General features: G+C 38.6%; 2 protein-coding genes across 2 annotated transcripts; one reads left to right on the forward strand and one right to left on the reverse strand.

Moving 5' to 3' along the window:
* Window positions 1-5,340: 5,340 nt before the first annotated feature.
* LOC131958992 (C3a anaphylatoxin chemotactic receptor) lies at window positions 5,341-9,056 on the forward strand. The gene is made up of 2 exons (XM_059324077.1): window positions 5,341-5,466; window positions 6,461-9,056. The coding sequence occupies exons 1-2, from the start codon at window positions 5,341-5,343 to the stop codon at window positions 7,418-7,420; spliced, it is 1,086 nt and encodes a 361-aa protein (XP_059180060.1). The 3' UTR covers window positions 7,421-9,056.
* Window positions 9,004-15,145, reverse strand: cenpq (centromere protein Q). Its single transcript, XM_059324083.1, has 8 exons — window positions 14,871-15,145; window positions 13,949-14,015; window positions 13,724-13,832; window positions 12,979-13,047; window positions 12,565-12,694; window positions 11,727-11,846; window positions 10,482-10,556; window positions 9,004-10,058 (listed from the first exon to the last, which is right to left on the reverse strand). The coding sequence occupies exons 1-8, from the start codon at window positions 14,964-14,966 to the stop codon at window positions 10,026-10,028; spliced, it is 699 nt and encodes a 232-aa protein (XP_059180066.1). The 5' UTR covers window positions 14,967-15,145; the 3' UTR covers window positions 9,004-10,025.
* Window positions 15,146-15,500: the final 355 nt, after the last annotated feature.

A 15,500-nucleotide genomic window follows, 5' to 3' on the forward strand; every position in this document is an offset into this window, starting at 1 on the left:
TAGTGATTTTATAATATTTTTCTCACAGATTTACAACGGTACAGTTTGGGTTTTCAGCTGTCATGTTTAGGCTTGGTAAAGCATAGATACACAACTCTAAGAACAACACTCATAAGTTGTTAATAACAAACATTGTGAACAGCTGTTGTTATGGTAACTGGCCAATAGAACTCGGTGTTGGTACGTCCATCTTTTGTACAGGGGCAGGCCTAGCCCAAGAAGAATTAAATGTAAACTTTTATAGTGTCCGTGGCTCACTCTAAATCAATTCCTGTGTGAATGATGTTATTCTGAGAGCAGATCTGCATAATTTTACCTGTGACCAAAAATTAAGGCCAGTATTGAGACCTTACTTTATGTCCACTGTGTGTTTACTTCCAATCTACAAACCAGAGAGACGTTTACAAAAGGAAATATTTTATCCTTTTTGAGCCCAGCTGTCTTAGAAAAATGTTCTTTTTTTTCTCTTACGAATGAAGTATTATATAATATACAGTAGTGTTCAATATAATAGCAGTCCAATGTGACTAACCAGATTAATCCAGGTTTTTAGTATATTTTTTATTGCTACATGGCAAACAAGGTACCAGTAGGTGCAGTAGATTCTCAGAAAACCAACAAGACCCAGCATTTGTGATATGCACGCTCTCAAGGCTCAATTTTGTGAAAAAAAAACAAACAGTTGTGAATCAGGTGACCCCTATTTAAGGATGAAGCCAGCACTTGTTGAACATGCATTTCTCTTTGAAAGCCTGAGGAAAATGGGTCGTTCAAGACATTGTTTAGAAGAACAGCGTACTTTGATTAAAAAGTTGATTGGAGAGGGGAAAACTTATAAAGAGGATGTAAACAATTATAGACTGTTCAGCTAAAATGATCTCCAATGCTTTAAAATTGAGAGCAAAACCAGAGACACGTGGCAGAAACGTAAGACAACCATCAAAATGGATGGAAGAATAACCAGAATGGCAAAGGCTCAGCCAATGATCAGCTCCAGGAGGATCAAAGACAGTCTGGAGTTACCTGGAGTGTGCATGTTTGTGTACGTGTACATACATATGTGTATGTGGGGAAGGGAGGGGTGGGTTTTGTCATTTTTATTGTCTGTTTTTATTGTTATTTTTTGTAAAGCACTTTGTGTTGCATTTATATGTATGAAAAGTGCTATATAAATAAAGTTTGATTTGATGATTTGATGACCTGTCAGTGCTGTGACAGTTAGAAGACGTCTGTGTGAAGCTAATCTATTTACAGAAATCCCCCGCAAAGTCCCTCTGGTAAAAAAAAAAAAAGGCATGTACAGAAGAGGTTACAACTTACCAAAGAACACATCAACTGGCCTAAAGAGAAATGGAGGAACATTTTGTGGACTGATGAGAGTAAAATTGTTCTTTTTGGGTCCAAGGGCCGCAGACAGTTTGTGAGACGAGCCCCAAACTCTGAATTCAAGCCACAGTACACAGTGAAGACAGTAAAGCATCATGATATGGGCATGTTTCTCCTACTATGGTGTTGGGCCTATTTATCGCATACCAGGAATCATGGATCAGTTTGCATATGTCAAAATACTTGAAGAGGTCGTGTTGCCTTATGCTGAAGAGGACATGCCCTTGAAATGGGTGTTTCAACAAGACAATGACCCCAAACACACTAGTAAACCAGCAAAATCTTGGTTCCACACCAACAACATTGATGTGATGGAGTGGACCTTAATCCAATTGAGAACTTGTGGGATGACATCAAAAATGCTGTTTCTGAAGCAAAACCAAGAAATGTAAATGAATTGTGGAATGCTGTTAAAGAATCTTGGAGTGGAATAACAGCTGAAAGGTGCCACAAGTTGGCTGACTCCATGCCACACAGATATGAAGCAGTTATAAAAAACTGTGGTCATACAACTAAATATTAGTTTAGTGATCACAGGATTGATAAATCCTAGAAACAAAAAAGTTTGTACAAAATAGTTTTGTGTTTTTAAAGTCAAAGGCAGACACTGCTATTGTCTTTAACACACCCTTTTCAACTAATTGCCCAATTTCACAGCCTTGAGAGCATGCATATCACGAATGCTGGGTCTTGTTGGTTTTCTGAGAATCTACTGCACCTACTGGTACCTTGTTTGCCATGTAGCAATAAAAATATACTAAAAACCTGGATTAATCTGGTTAGTCACATTGGACTGCTATTCTATTGAACACTACTGTAGCTGCAGTTAGTTTTGGTCTTTTCTTTGGATTTAACAAAAACATAAAAGTAATGCAAGCCTTCTTTTCTGTGCTCATTTATTTTATTTACTTGATTTTATATTTGACCAGATAAACCAATTAAGATAAAAAAATCTCTTTTTTCTCAATGGTGACCTGGCCAAGGAGTTCTTTTGTTCTTTTGTCGTCACTGATGATGGGTTTCCCCCTGAAAGCTTCCTACAGACTTTTAATGGAGCAAAACATCATTTATCTTGTAAAACAAAGCAGATTTGATGCGTCATTCGGAGTCTAATCTCAGTTCAAAAAGGTATTTGACCTTTCATGGCATTCTTCTGTTCCGCCCTCATTTCCTGTCTCATCTCTCTGTACGTATCAGAGACTGGACCAAGTCATTGTCTTACAAGTTTTATCTTAAGTTTTTATGATCTTTATCATTTGTTTGTTTTTATTGCCTTTGTGCATTGTTCACGTTTTATGGTATTTTGTTTTTTCTTGTGAAGCACTTCGTGAATTTTACTTCTGTGATGGATGCTTTTCTAAACGTAGTACTAATCATATTTCTATTATTATTATTTTTAAGGCACAAGTAAGACTCAAGTCTTAAGTCTTAACTTTGAGTTTCAAGTCCTAAACAAGTCATACCATTACAACAGAGTAATAATGTATTCAATTTACAAAAAATAATGAGTGCTTTCTAACGTTTGTATTTATTTGTTGAAACAAGTGCAACTATTTTTTTGCTGAAGCTGCACTTATGTTATGAAGTATTTTCAAATCAAAATCCTGAAGTTCAAGTCAAGTCCCAAGTCATTGGTGTTACAGTCCAAGTCCAGTTGCTTTTTCTTCTTCTTGGACTCGAACTTAACCCACGGCACTTACTCTTGCTATGTTCCTTGACTTCATCCTTGCTTGTGTTGCATTACTCTCATTTGTACGTCACTTTGGATAAAAGCGTCTGATAAATGACATTGTAGAATTGTAGAATTCCCAAAAAGTTGGGACACAGTGAAAAACGTAATAAAATAGAATGCAAATGTAACTACACAAGATTTATTTGCTCTCTTGGTGTTTCAGCAGACAACGTGAAAACTACAACAAAAAATAAGGACATAAAGTTTCAAAAACATATACAACTCCCACTCACATAAACATGAAACATACGAAAGGAAAACTATCGTGTTTGCCACCTGCATGTTCTGACCTACAATGCAACTGACCTGACCTCATATTTCCCACAATGCCCTCAAACACACTGACCCTGTTACATTACATACAAATAAAAATTGAACTGTCTCTGAGACAGATACAGCAATGATTTGCCAACCTTTTGCAACATACATACATACAGTTGAATACAGTACAAAGACAAGATATTTAATGCTCAATCATTCAATCTACAATTCAATCTGCTCAATCTACAATCATTCCGACATTCGGTTTGTACTTGTATGTTTTACAGTCTGAACTTTTTTGGAATCAGGGTTGTATAAACTAAGTAAAAAAGTGGACGAACAATTGAAACAGTGAAAACTGTATGTATGTGGGACTGTTAACAGTTAGTTTCATCCAGAAGAACACGCAGAGGAATAAAAAAGGAAATGCACGCCCAAGCAAGCAAGCACACTGATCAGTTTTCTTACTGATGAGAAAATTGTATAAAAATCATAGAAATCTTAAAGTAAATCATATTTTAGTTTATATTTACATTATTTTAAAACTCAGTTACTGACTCTGAGCTGTTGACAACTTTTTTGTTACAGAGAAAAACGATTTGATCAGATAAATCTTTTTGATTTTGAAGATATTTTCTTAGGAAGGGGTGCGTGTTGCAATCACACAGGAAAGAGCATGCAAGAGAGAGAGAGAGAGAGAGAGAGAGAGAGAGAGAGAGAGAGAGAGAGGTTGTTCTTAAAAGTCAAGAGGCACTCCTTTCTTTATCTCTTGCTCCATTCCTCTCACACACACAGGGCAAATAAAGCAGGTAAGAAGCAAACTCTTTAAATTAACATGCAAATGATGCAAAGCAGCTTTTTAGCACTGATTTCAAAAACAAATGGGTCATAAAAACTGTAAATTCTAGAAATCTTTACTTTATGAGCGTTTAATCGGGGAAGCACATACCAATGATAGCAGTAACTTTGGTTAACAGTGCTGCTACTGTGCTGAGCCCAACAGAGGTGTGTTCATTAACACGGGACTGTTTGCACGCATGCTGTCCTCATTCCAGCTGCACACAAACAGGCCCGGTCTACAGGCAGGCAGGCAGGCAGGCAGGCAGGCAGGCAGGGCCCTGGGGCCGCGCTGACTAAAGGAAAAAAGAAGAGATTCTTTTCTACTGTAATAATTACTGCCAATGCAGCACCTGACACGAGTCCTGTAAGTGTGTGTGTGTGTGTGAGAGTGTGTTATTCAGTGACTCATTTGTAGACAAAAAGCTGCTTTTTTCTGTTTAATCATCATATTTTGGTCTTTATGGTTAAGGTTATGGTACAGTGTTTGTATAGTTTTTAGGCATAAAATTCAAGCACTTTCAAGATCACTAAAACAAGAATTTCCGGATTCGATTATCACATATGAATTGTTGTGCAAAACTAAAGTTTACAAAACTCCATATCCACAATAATTAATATATATGATTTTGTTTATTTTTCCTGCTTGTTTAATGCTTGCCAATTTCCACACAACTGAGAACTTATCGAGCATTTAATGGTTTTTATGTCTTTTTACACGAGTGATTGTGTCGATGAAACACCCTATTGTATAAAAAAGCCAAATTTTTTAAAGAATATACTCAAATTCAAGCGTGTCCCTAGTCTCGAAAAACATAACATTTTCCAGTGTTTGGCAGAATTGAAGAGATATGACCAAGAACGCAGCACTTCTCTCACTATCTATTTTTGTTGCTGTACCAACAAAGAGTTTCCAGTATTGGAACCAAGTATAAGGAAGTTGGTTTGTGGTGGCATGTCAGTAAGTGATGTTAACATCAGCTTGTCTGGGCTTTAGGCAACTGATACATAAGAAATTCATACGCAATTATGAGTGTTGCGCATTTTTATTTTAAAAAGTCAAAACAAATCTGTCCATCTGTGACATCAAATCAATGTCTACTGTGTTTCAGCTCATCACCTCAATGGCGAATATGAATGGGACGCAGTTTTCTACCCACGCAGTGATGGGGCTAAACAACTCCTACAGCTCTTGGCAGACAGATGCAAACAAGGGCATCCAAATAGCAGCTACTGTGGTCATCTTCCTGGTGAGGAACCCTCTGTGAAAATAAAATGGCCTGGAAACACTGTACAATGATATCTAATAAAACTTGGCCACAAACACAACCTTATCAGGGGCGCTAAAATACTCTGACAGCTAATTAAAACATTGAATTAATGCCAATAATCATTGAGGTTTCCTGTATTTGGCACTGGCAAGATAACAGACACACATTGACTCAGTGAGAAATTCTGTTTTGATTTTTGTCAAGGGTTAGATGAGTTAGTTGATGAGTTAGATACCACTTAAATCTGTACAGTCATTTAGCCTGATTCAGTGGCATGTCTGGATTTTTTTTTGACTGGGGTTGTGTTTGTGGGGCTCTGAGTTATGCAAGAGTTGCATTAAATGTGTGTGCACAAACACATGTTGGATAACATTATTTCATAATGTATGTCTCCACTACTCTAGCTAAATGTTTAACATTGCAGTTACAGTTTATAACATCTCTTTCCATCAAAATAATGCTGTAAATATGTAGCTGAAGCCAAATGCAAGGTAGCTTGGCTTAGCTTAGCATTAAGAAAAGAAGCAGAGGGAAACAGCTAGCCTGTCCAAATGTAGCAAAAGTTATTCAGAAGTTGTGGTTTCAGGGGTAAAATTAATTAAATAATTGAATATGAAATAGTCCAGCACAATTTACAGAAGAAGATTTGGACCAAAGAGAGGAGTTTGAAGTCAGAAGTCAATCAAAACTTTCACATGGGGCCTAAATCCAGTTTAGTACATATCAAGAACCTTTTATTATTTTTTGTATAAGAGAGATATAGCGTCCTAATTATTTCGCTTTAGAGTTGTTTTTACCTTTGGACAGAGCCAGGCTGTTTATTTTCTTCATACTAAGCTAGAATAGCTTCATATTTAACATTCTTCCCACTAAACTTTCTACAACTAGGCAAGTGAGCGCATTCCCCCAAATGTCAAAATCATTATTGTAAAGTTTGCCATCCTGAATGTATTTGTTCTCTTGGTTCCTCAAGGTCGGCGTACCTCTCAACCTGCTGGTGGTTTGGGCCCTTGGGATGCGGCATAACCGTCACCTGGTGCGCAGAGGCAGCGGTGAGGAGACGCGTGCTGCCAGTAGTTTCCGTATTTATGTCCTGAATCTGGCGCTAGCTGACCTGGTACTGCTCCTGCGTACCCCCATCATGTTGGGCTTCATCATCCACAACTACAGCTGGCCGTTCGGTCGTGTCTTCTGTCACGTGGTCATGTTCCTGCGTGTCCTGGGCTTATACGCCTCGGCTTTCCTCCTCTGTGCTGTGTCCTTGGAGCGATGCCTGTGTCTGCTGAGGCCCGTGTGGGCTCGCCTGCGACGCCCCTCCTGGGCTGTCCCTCTGGCGTGTGGCATCTTATGGCTTGTAGCCACCATCTTCGCTGCCCCCTACCTCGCGCATGCCACGCTGAAGGAAATTGATGGCAGACTCCAATGCCTGGAGAGTGGGAGTTTTAACATGGGTCTGTTTGTCACTGAAACAGTAGCAGGCTTCATCTTGCCCCTGCTGGTGTTCTTGGGATGTAACCTGGCAGTTCTGCTCACCATTCACCAAGCAGTGCCTTTAACACCCACCACCACCCCCAGCCCGACAAATGCCCGCAGGATAACCAGAGTGTACCACGTGCTCTCTCTCACCATGATCCTCTTCCTCACCTGCTGGGTGCCATATTTTGTTTGTCGGTTCCTGCGTGCTCTGGCCTATGGGCAACCTCAACGGGCCTCGCTGTATATCGGAGCAATTAAAGGGATGTACGTATCTCTGTTCCTGGTTTACACGAAGAGTGCTCTTAACCCGGTGCTGTATGTTTTTGCTGCCAGAGGCTTAAGCAATGCTATCAAAGCTTCAGTTGTCTCGACCATTGAAAGACTTTTCAATGAAGACTCCATGGAGTCCATAAGAAGGAAGTCACTTAAGAACTCCCTAAAAAACTCACAGATATAGCTTTTGAAATGTATAATGTCTTCAAGCAGCTTCAAGGAACTTTTATTTTGTGACTCCCTTTAGAAAAACTCTTGTTATACTGCAGCAGGGTCTGACAGTCTGTCCCGCTTAGTCCTGGTTCTTCCATTACTCCCTTTCCTCCAGCGAAAGAGCATAGACAGTGTGGTTTCAGCTCAATCTCAACTGCTGGCCAGGGGAGAAGTCGTTGTCGCAAAGTTTTCCACGTCTTGCCGGAGCTCTGACTGCAGGTCGAAGGCGGCAGCGAAGCCAGGGTCTGTCCACTGCGGGAGGCCCCACTGGAGTTTGAGCTATATCAGGTTCCAGGGAGAACATGCATAATTTTATCAGAATCAGGATCCGGCTCCATGGCACCATGGCAGACATTAGGAATGACAACAAAGAAAAAGCTCATTTTCTCTTTTATGCTCTCATTTGTTTACAGTATATGTCATATAGAGGCATCAGTATTAAATTGAGTGTTTGATCAAAAGTTAAAAGGTCCTTGCAGTTACTTTAAATATTGCGTTTTACACATTGGTTTCTTGATTATCATCATTTGCTTAAAACCCCTAAAAACTGAGCTGTGTACAAAAACAGGTTTGCGGGGTTGAGTTTCTTTAAAGCAAATGGAGAAAGAGACGAATTCCATGTATTATGTTTGTTCCTATATGTAGAGATGCAGTGTTAAGTGATTAGACTATAACTTCAAGTGATCAAAGTTAGACCAGTTTGATTACGACCTCTGTCAGCTCTTGCTTGCGGTTTCTGACAGGAGATTCCCTCCAGCCTGAAATACTTTTGATATGAATACTCGGATCAACAGAGTCATCAACTGTGATTTCAGCATTTCATAAAAAAGCCAATTCATCTCGCATTGTTTTTCTGACTGAGCAAGGCTGGATTCTTGCCGTCTGTTGAGAACAACAAGAACTATGGACACAGGTGTCATCAGTGAAAGTTCATGACTGAAGGCTCCAGAAATGCTGCTTCTGTTTCAGCTTGCTGAAGGCAGGGTCATAATTGGGCATAAAAATGAATTCATGAATCATCTTGTCTTGTTGATTCGTGGGCAGGGAACACCTTCATGGTAAACAAGACCAAAGAAACATGTGAGAATGATATCAGTGCCAGTTTCCTGGCCCCAGGGAAACCTTTGTCATATGGAAGTCCTCCAAGATAAAGCTGCATAAAACTGGAATGAACTATCTCTGTACAGTTCACGGAATGTGATGTTGAAATAATTTTATCAGAATCAACAGTGACTCACATGAACTCATGCTCACTATTTCTGCATTAAAACAGGTCCACATCTTTATCTCCTGTACTTGTCATACCTGTTGACTGAATGAATGAATGAATGAATGAATGAATGTATGTCTGCATGGCTAGAGACTCTTAGAGGATTGAAGCACAACATGCTGATCAGGATATCTTTTGTAGGGTCATTATCTGATTGAATGTACCACATGAATGTCTCAATGGACTTATGCACAGAAAGCTTTATACATTTTGTCACTTTTTTTGGTTTTGTGTGTGTCATTTCTAACCCCATATTCTGTCCTTGTTAACACACAAAAAAAGAATAAAACTGTGAATAATGGCAGCACTTGGTTTATTTTCTTTCAACATTAAAACATGAATAAACAAAAGTTAGTTTCTTTACATGACCTCTTTTTGATGACATCTGATAATGCAGTCACAGTATATGCTTGCCTACAGACTCGTGTCTTAAAGACCAAACGGGGAAGAATTTCAGTTATGAACAACCAGTTATTTTTTTGATGTCTTCCGCAAGACACACGCTAAATTAGGGCTGGGCCAAAATCTTCTATCCTTATATGAGTCATTATCTAGAGAATGATATATATCAAAGTATAGCAGGTTTTCTTGTAATTCAAGAACTCAAGCAATAGTCTATGTAACCAAATGGCAAAGCCTATTTTAGCAGCTATAGTTTGCTCCAGTTCTGCTCACATGTAAATTGTCATCCTAATTAGGAAAATATTTCTCTAAGGTTGGCAGCTTGGGCTGCATACATTTTTGTCATACCATCATACCTTCATCATAGATTTCCCCAGGGTATATGACAGTATTTGTGTTTGTGTGTAGAAACATCTGCTGATCTGCTTATGCATTTATTTAATTTGACCAAATTGCTCTTTCACCAAACTTCACAGGTTTAAAACTTTTTAAATAATTCCTGCATAATCTGCTTTTTTGGAACCAGTAATGGGGCTCGTCATGGTTTGAAATTGTCTCAATCTTCACTTAAAGGCTGCAATGTTTCGGGCTGTTGCAGGTGTCTTCCTCAACCACAAAATATGGAACTGAGTCATACTGAGACCAAGTCTTATTTCCCCATACACCAAGCTCCAAACAATGTGGGGACACTTGCAAATGTCCTTTTAAAAAAAAGATTTCAGACCTGTGTAAACAGAGATTAGGCAAGGTTCTCGTCTTAACAAGGTGCACCCCTGATTGGAGTGAAGCCAAGGTTGAAGAGCTGATCGGCATGTTTGCGTGCCTGTAGAAACAGCGCCTTGGCATCCTGAATGGCCTCTGATTTCTGCAGGATTTCTCCCAGTTTCCGAGCCGTGGTGTCAGATTAATTGTCTGGAATATTTTTTTTCGATCGAGCCTGAAAAAAATGAAAAAATAAAATAAAACAAGCACTGCTGTGTGATTTTGTTTGTTTCTAGTAAATGTCGAGCATCATGACAGTGTTTTGTAAAATTATATCCGAATCATAAACAAAAACAAAATCTCCTTCATTGACAAGATCAACCAAGACAAAACTGAACCCCAGATGTCACATTCTCTCTCTGCCTTTCCTAAGACAGATTTCATATTTTTTTCACAATGTTAGTTGCACAACAGTGAACATGTTTAGACTTTCCTGTTACATTGTAAGGAAGTGCCCAGACTTGACCACAAAGAAGTTATTCACAAAGAAGGGTGACTGAACATTATGTATACTTGTGAAAAGCTCTTGTGCAACAGGCACAAGTCAAGATGATACTAGATTTTGTGAATGTGTGTTTGGTGCACAACCTATACTCACAGCTAATGATGTTCCATTTTTCTGTGGAAGAAGAGGGGGGAGGTTGAGCTCTGCTTGTTCAACAATCTGTAAGATCTGTGTGAAGAATAGGACCGCATGAGCACAACTTTTCTTTGATCAATCAAACTTTGTCTCTTTATCTAATAAAGGAAATGAAAACACTGCTGCAAATCTGTGGGTACTATTGTTATTGAAGAGCATGTGAACCAGACATTTCCTGTAGTCTATTTTCTCAAGAACCTAATACACCCATTATGTCAGTTCACATACATCAGCCATATTTCAACACGTTGTTCAGCTGAATCAACAGCCAGTGTGTCAACTCACTTACGGCAAAGCGGCTGATATTTATGTGGAGAAATGCAGTCAACCACTTCTCTTTCTGGGTCAACTCAATTCTGATGTACACAGCAATGAAAGGGCCTATTTAATGTTGTCAAATTTCACAAACACATTTTTCAGAGTTAATAAACATTTGGAAATCATATAAAACCTTGCGACAGTAAAAATGCTGGCCAGAGTGTTTTGGCGAGAGCTAGATTATGAAAATAATGCCCCAAGACAGATTTTGCCATTGCCAAACTTTTCGACAGAGATTCTCTCTTCCATACAGATTAAAAACAACAAGTTAACACATGATGTCTGCCTGAGTGTAGAGAGATTTAAGGATGATTTGTTAGATACTGTAGAACAGGAGAAGGGTGGATAAAAAGGAAGCCAGACCAATACTTTTACAAATAAATTTGTGTTTAAGGCGGGATGAATAGGATTTGTCCGTTATGGTTTCTAAATGCAACATTCAAAGCCGGCCCCTCCTCCTGGCTCAGCAGCACCAGAAGTTTACGGTACCTAACTCCTACTCACTAGGAGGAAAAAGCCAACCGCAAATTCACTCGAATTTTGGAAAGAGCTTTGTCAGCTTGGTAACGAACACAGCAAAAAGAGAAATTACAGGCAGAGGGCAGGGTCTCAGCAGGTACAGACACTGCCACACACTTCTAGTAGGTCATGTGTGATTGGTGATGATTGATACAGATTATTTATCTTTTTGTCAATTTTTGAGTTTGAGTCTATGCATCAATTCGTTTTAAGGAAAGTCAATTCAAGCATGTACAAATTAGTTATAAAATAAAGGAAAAGGATACAAAAAAACTAGAGAGCACATGTTAAAAGTTGAGGACACAAAGAAATTTTGTTGACATTTCTTTTCAAATTAATTTGCTGGCATGTGTGACTGCTTTGTACCTCTTTAGCATTCTCCTCCTCCTCCTCCACCTGGTCTCTCAGCATACTGCATGTGTGCTGTAAAGAGACAGTCTGCTCTTCTTTTGTCTCCAGAGCACTGACCACAGCCCTCAAATCTTCCTGCAAACAACACAACATGACATCATGTAACATGTTTGACTACATCACAGCTTAATTAAACTTAATCAAGGAAATTAAACTGGCGTACTACTGGATCTATCAGCCTCTTTTTTTTTGTTTGAAACAATTATGACTCAATGACCTCCAGTGGTTGAGTGGAATCACAGATTAATTTTACAATAACCAAAACTGAAGGGGTAAAAATTAAGCAACATCACTTAGGGACAATTACATTATTATTATTTTTACCTTTTAAAACTTTTTAATCAGTTGAAACCCTGTATTTGATTATCATGTTGTAGCATTTAGGACTACAGCAAACAATTATTTTCATTAATGATGGGTTGGTGTTGATAATATTTTGCATAACAAATTGTTTATACAATGCCACAAAATAGTGAAAATTGTTTACTGCAAGGTCCCAGAGACCAGGGAAACGTTGGATATCAAACTCATTATTTGATCCAACCAACAGGTATAACGTATACAATTTAAAATAGTGGAAGAAAAGCAGCTAATGCTCACTCTTTAGAAGCTGAAACCGACAAATGTTTGTTTTTATCTTCCATAAGAAATTACATGAATGATTACCAAAATTTTTGCCAATTCCTTTCCATCAAATTACTAATCAATCAATGAATCAATTGTTTTAGCACCAAGTATCACATACTGACAGTATCACAGTCGAGCTGTACCAGCCTACACAGACTATTCTCACCTCCAGAGTGCTCAGTGTCATCTTTCCAAGCTGTGACTTTTTGGCCTCCTCCTGGTGGCGTTGAGATGATTGCTCCAATTCGTTTTGTTTCTGCACTGGAACTTTGAGTGCTGCACATTGAGCAAGAAACCTAAAAAAGTTTTTTAGAAAATGTCAGCAAAAAATTAAAAGAAATGATTGACAAATTAAGTTTTTTTCTGTTCAATACGTTTGAATAATGATGACTCATTCAATACTAGAAGATCAGATTCAGGATTAGTGTTAGGTGATAATATGATGTTCATTCATCAACTTTGATTTGAATTGTACCATTTTGATATAATCATTTATCAGTCAAATGTGTGACTGGATGGGTTAGTAACAGAACAGGTTCATGTCATGTATTTACATCTTGATTTCGGACATCTTGCTCACCTTGTTTTCATTATGTTCAGATGTTCCTGGCTCTCTTTCCTCTCTTTGTGCTTCAAGGCAAGAGTTGCTCTGAGGAAACAGAACAAAGTATCTTAACAAAGTTGGATCTGACTACTACTCATTGGCAGTAATTGAGGTGCCTCCTAGTTATTAAGGGGAAAATTGATGGCTGACTTAAAATAGGTACAAGAATTGTAGCGTGAGCCATTTAGTATCAACTTGTCAGTGATGTCTGATTAACAGATTATGCAATGCATTTTTTCTAAATGACTCCAAATCTATTCGGCATTTCCGTACTGCAAAATTAAATATCAACATATACAAAAAAAACGACTTTCATGCAATAGGCTGGCTGGATTACCGATCTAGCTCTAGATTGTATGTCAAAACAAACAAACTCCTGGGCACCTTATTAGGTACACCTATAACAATTTAATACAATCCAGTACAACAGCTCGGCCACATAAGCTACCTTGATGAAGACTATTACTGAGGTCATAGTTACTGGTGGTGTTGTACTGTACTGCATTATTATTATATAAATGTGTTTCTAGTATTTTCACAAACTCCTGTTTGTGAAGGGGGGTGGGTAAAGCATTAGAATAGCTCTCAATATAATGCAATCCAGTTCAACACTGCTGCAAAACCCCACCCTCAAAAATCTAATATAATTTATAGTTAAGGTAATACCTCTCTAACAGTGTCATTCAAATAATAAGCTGTAAATCAACACATTTTAACTCACAGTATTGACAAATCCATGATGTTCTCCAAATCATTGATGGAGGATACTGGCATCAGCTTCCACTTGTCCTCAGCTCTGACTTTTTTGGGGGCTGAAGATGAACCTTCAGCTTTTTTAGCACACAAACAGAGGCACATGAAAACAGTAACAACAGTGCGGTTGGTTTGCTTTGTGGTACAGCTGTTACTATTTGTACATATTATGAGGTACAGCAGCTGTTCTAACCTTTCCTCTTCTGTGGTGGTTTTGGGTTTGTGATCTTGCCATGATTCGTTTTCGTGGGCTGTGGGTCCTATGAAACATATAAAAGCATGTGAATCTCCGCTAGGTCACAAGTTAACAGAAGAGTGACAGCAGTAACATTATCGTCACACTGTTAATATTTGGCTAAGTCATTTTTTGTCAAAATTGTTTTTTTTGCCTAAATCATCTCCTCATGACGCCGGCCACCTATGGTAGAATCGCCTACATCCTCAGTTGATCAGATTATGTGATTTTACCCCTTTAAGATAATGGCCTATGTCAAGTGTGTGACGTAAGATGATTTATTATGCCCAAGTCAAAGTCAAATGTGACTTAGGCAATTTTTTGAACATGCCTTTGTGATATGGTAACACTTTATTTTGAAGGTGTCTACACAAGAGTGACATGAGCATGTCATAAACATGACATAGTATATGTCATGAACATTAATGACACTTTGAAGTAACATTAATGCTCATAATACTTGTCATGTCATGTTTCTGACAGGCTTGTGTGAGACTCCATATCTTGCTTGAGTCACAAAGGCATGTTCAAAAAATTGCCTAAGTCATTTATTTATCTTAAGTTACATAATTTACTCACAGTGTTATTACTATGCCGATAGCCATCCTTTGTCACATCCTTTTTGAGTGAAATGATCAATAAATGTCATATGTTACACTTTTGGTGAAGTTTTTTGTGTTTCCTGCAAAACTTGAAAAAATGAGTTAGGCGATTATTTTAACAGGGTGACGTTATGGAAACACGGTGTTACGGATTAATGAGTGACCCTGTTATAACTGGCGACTTGCAGCAGAATGCGTCTATGGTTGTCGTGGTTACGGCAGCTGTTAAACACGGTCACTCGTTCGTCCGTAACACCGGACTGTTTACCTGAACTTACCTGGTGCTCTGCTGCTTGTTGTTCAGTCGTCTTTTTCTTGTTTTTCACGTTTGGTGCTTTTGACGCGGCGCGGTTAGAGCCTCTCACTGGCTTCATTTCTGCAAACGTTAGCTAGCTAAGCTAACGAAAAAGTAAATAACGTTATAAAGCAAATGTTAATTTCACGAAACGCAATGGTTTACTGTCTCGCAAAGCAAACGACAAGACAACACTCGTGAAGTGGCAATACACGTTGTACAAACTGGTGCCTTAAGTAACTTCGCTAAGACGCGAATACGTACCTTTGAAAATATAATTGCTAACTAGCTAGAAAAGTAAACAGCCCAACTACATTTTCGCGCTGCTGTTTTCGAAGATAAGCGCACAACACGCATGCGTGAAAGAATTGATACATGTACCCGGAGTGTTGTCTTACAGGCAGCTATTGCTCTCAGGCTACACTAATATTACCAGAGCCAAACGCTACAAAGAAAGGTATCATGTTCTTAAATTTGTCGTACTCGTTAAATACCGTGCCACACGGTAAACACAGCACCCTTTCTTAATATTTACAGAAATGATAATCACAACGCAAAGACTAAGACGCTACCTGTTAGGTGTGACGCAGGGCACACAAAACTCCAGACTGAT

This window comes from Centropristis striata, chromosome 2, assembly GCF_030273125.1.
Source record: "Centropristis striata isolate RG_2023a ecotype Rhode Island chromosome 2, C.striata_1.0, whole genome shotgun sequence".
Classification (NCBI taxonomy): domain Eukaryota; kingdom Metazoa; phylum Chordata; class Actinopteri; order Perciformes; family Serranidae; genus Centropristis; species Centropristis striata.

Bases quoted from the DNA above. Each gene is read 5' to 3' on its own strand.
- LOC131958992 (XM_059324077.1), top strand. From the start codon at position 5,341: ATGGCGAATATGAATGGGACGCAGTTTTCTACCCACGCAGTGATGGGG. The intron at 5,467-6,460 runs GTGAGGAACCCT...TGGTTCCTCAAG, and splicing joins CTACTGTGGTCATCTTCCTG to GTCGGCGTACCTCTCAACCT.
- cenpq (XM_059324083.1), bottom strand. From the start codon at position 14,966: ATGAAGCCAGTGAGAGGCTCTAACCGCGCCGCGTCAAAAGCACCAAAC. The intron at 13,833-13,948 runs GTTAGAACAGCT...GTGCTAAAAAAG, and splicing joins ACCACCACAGAAGAGGAAAG to CTGAAGGTTCATCTTCAGCC. The intron at 10,557-11,726 runs GTACAAAGCAGT...TTCTTCACACAG, and splicing joins AGGAGGAGAATGCTAAAGAG to ATCTTACAGATTGTTGAACA.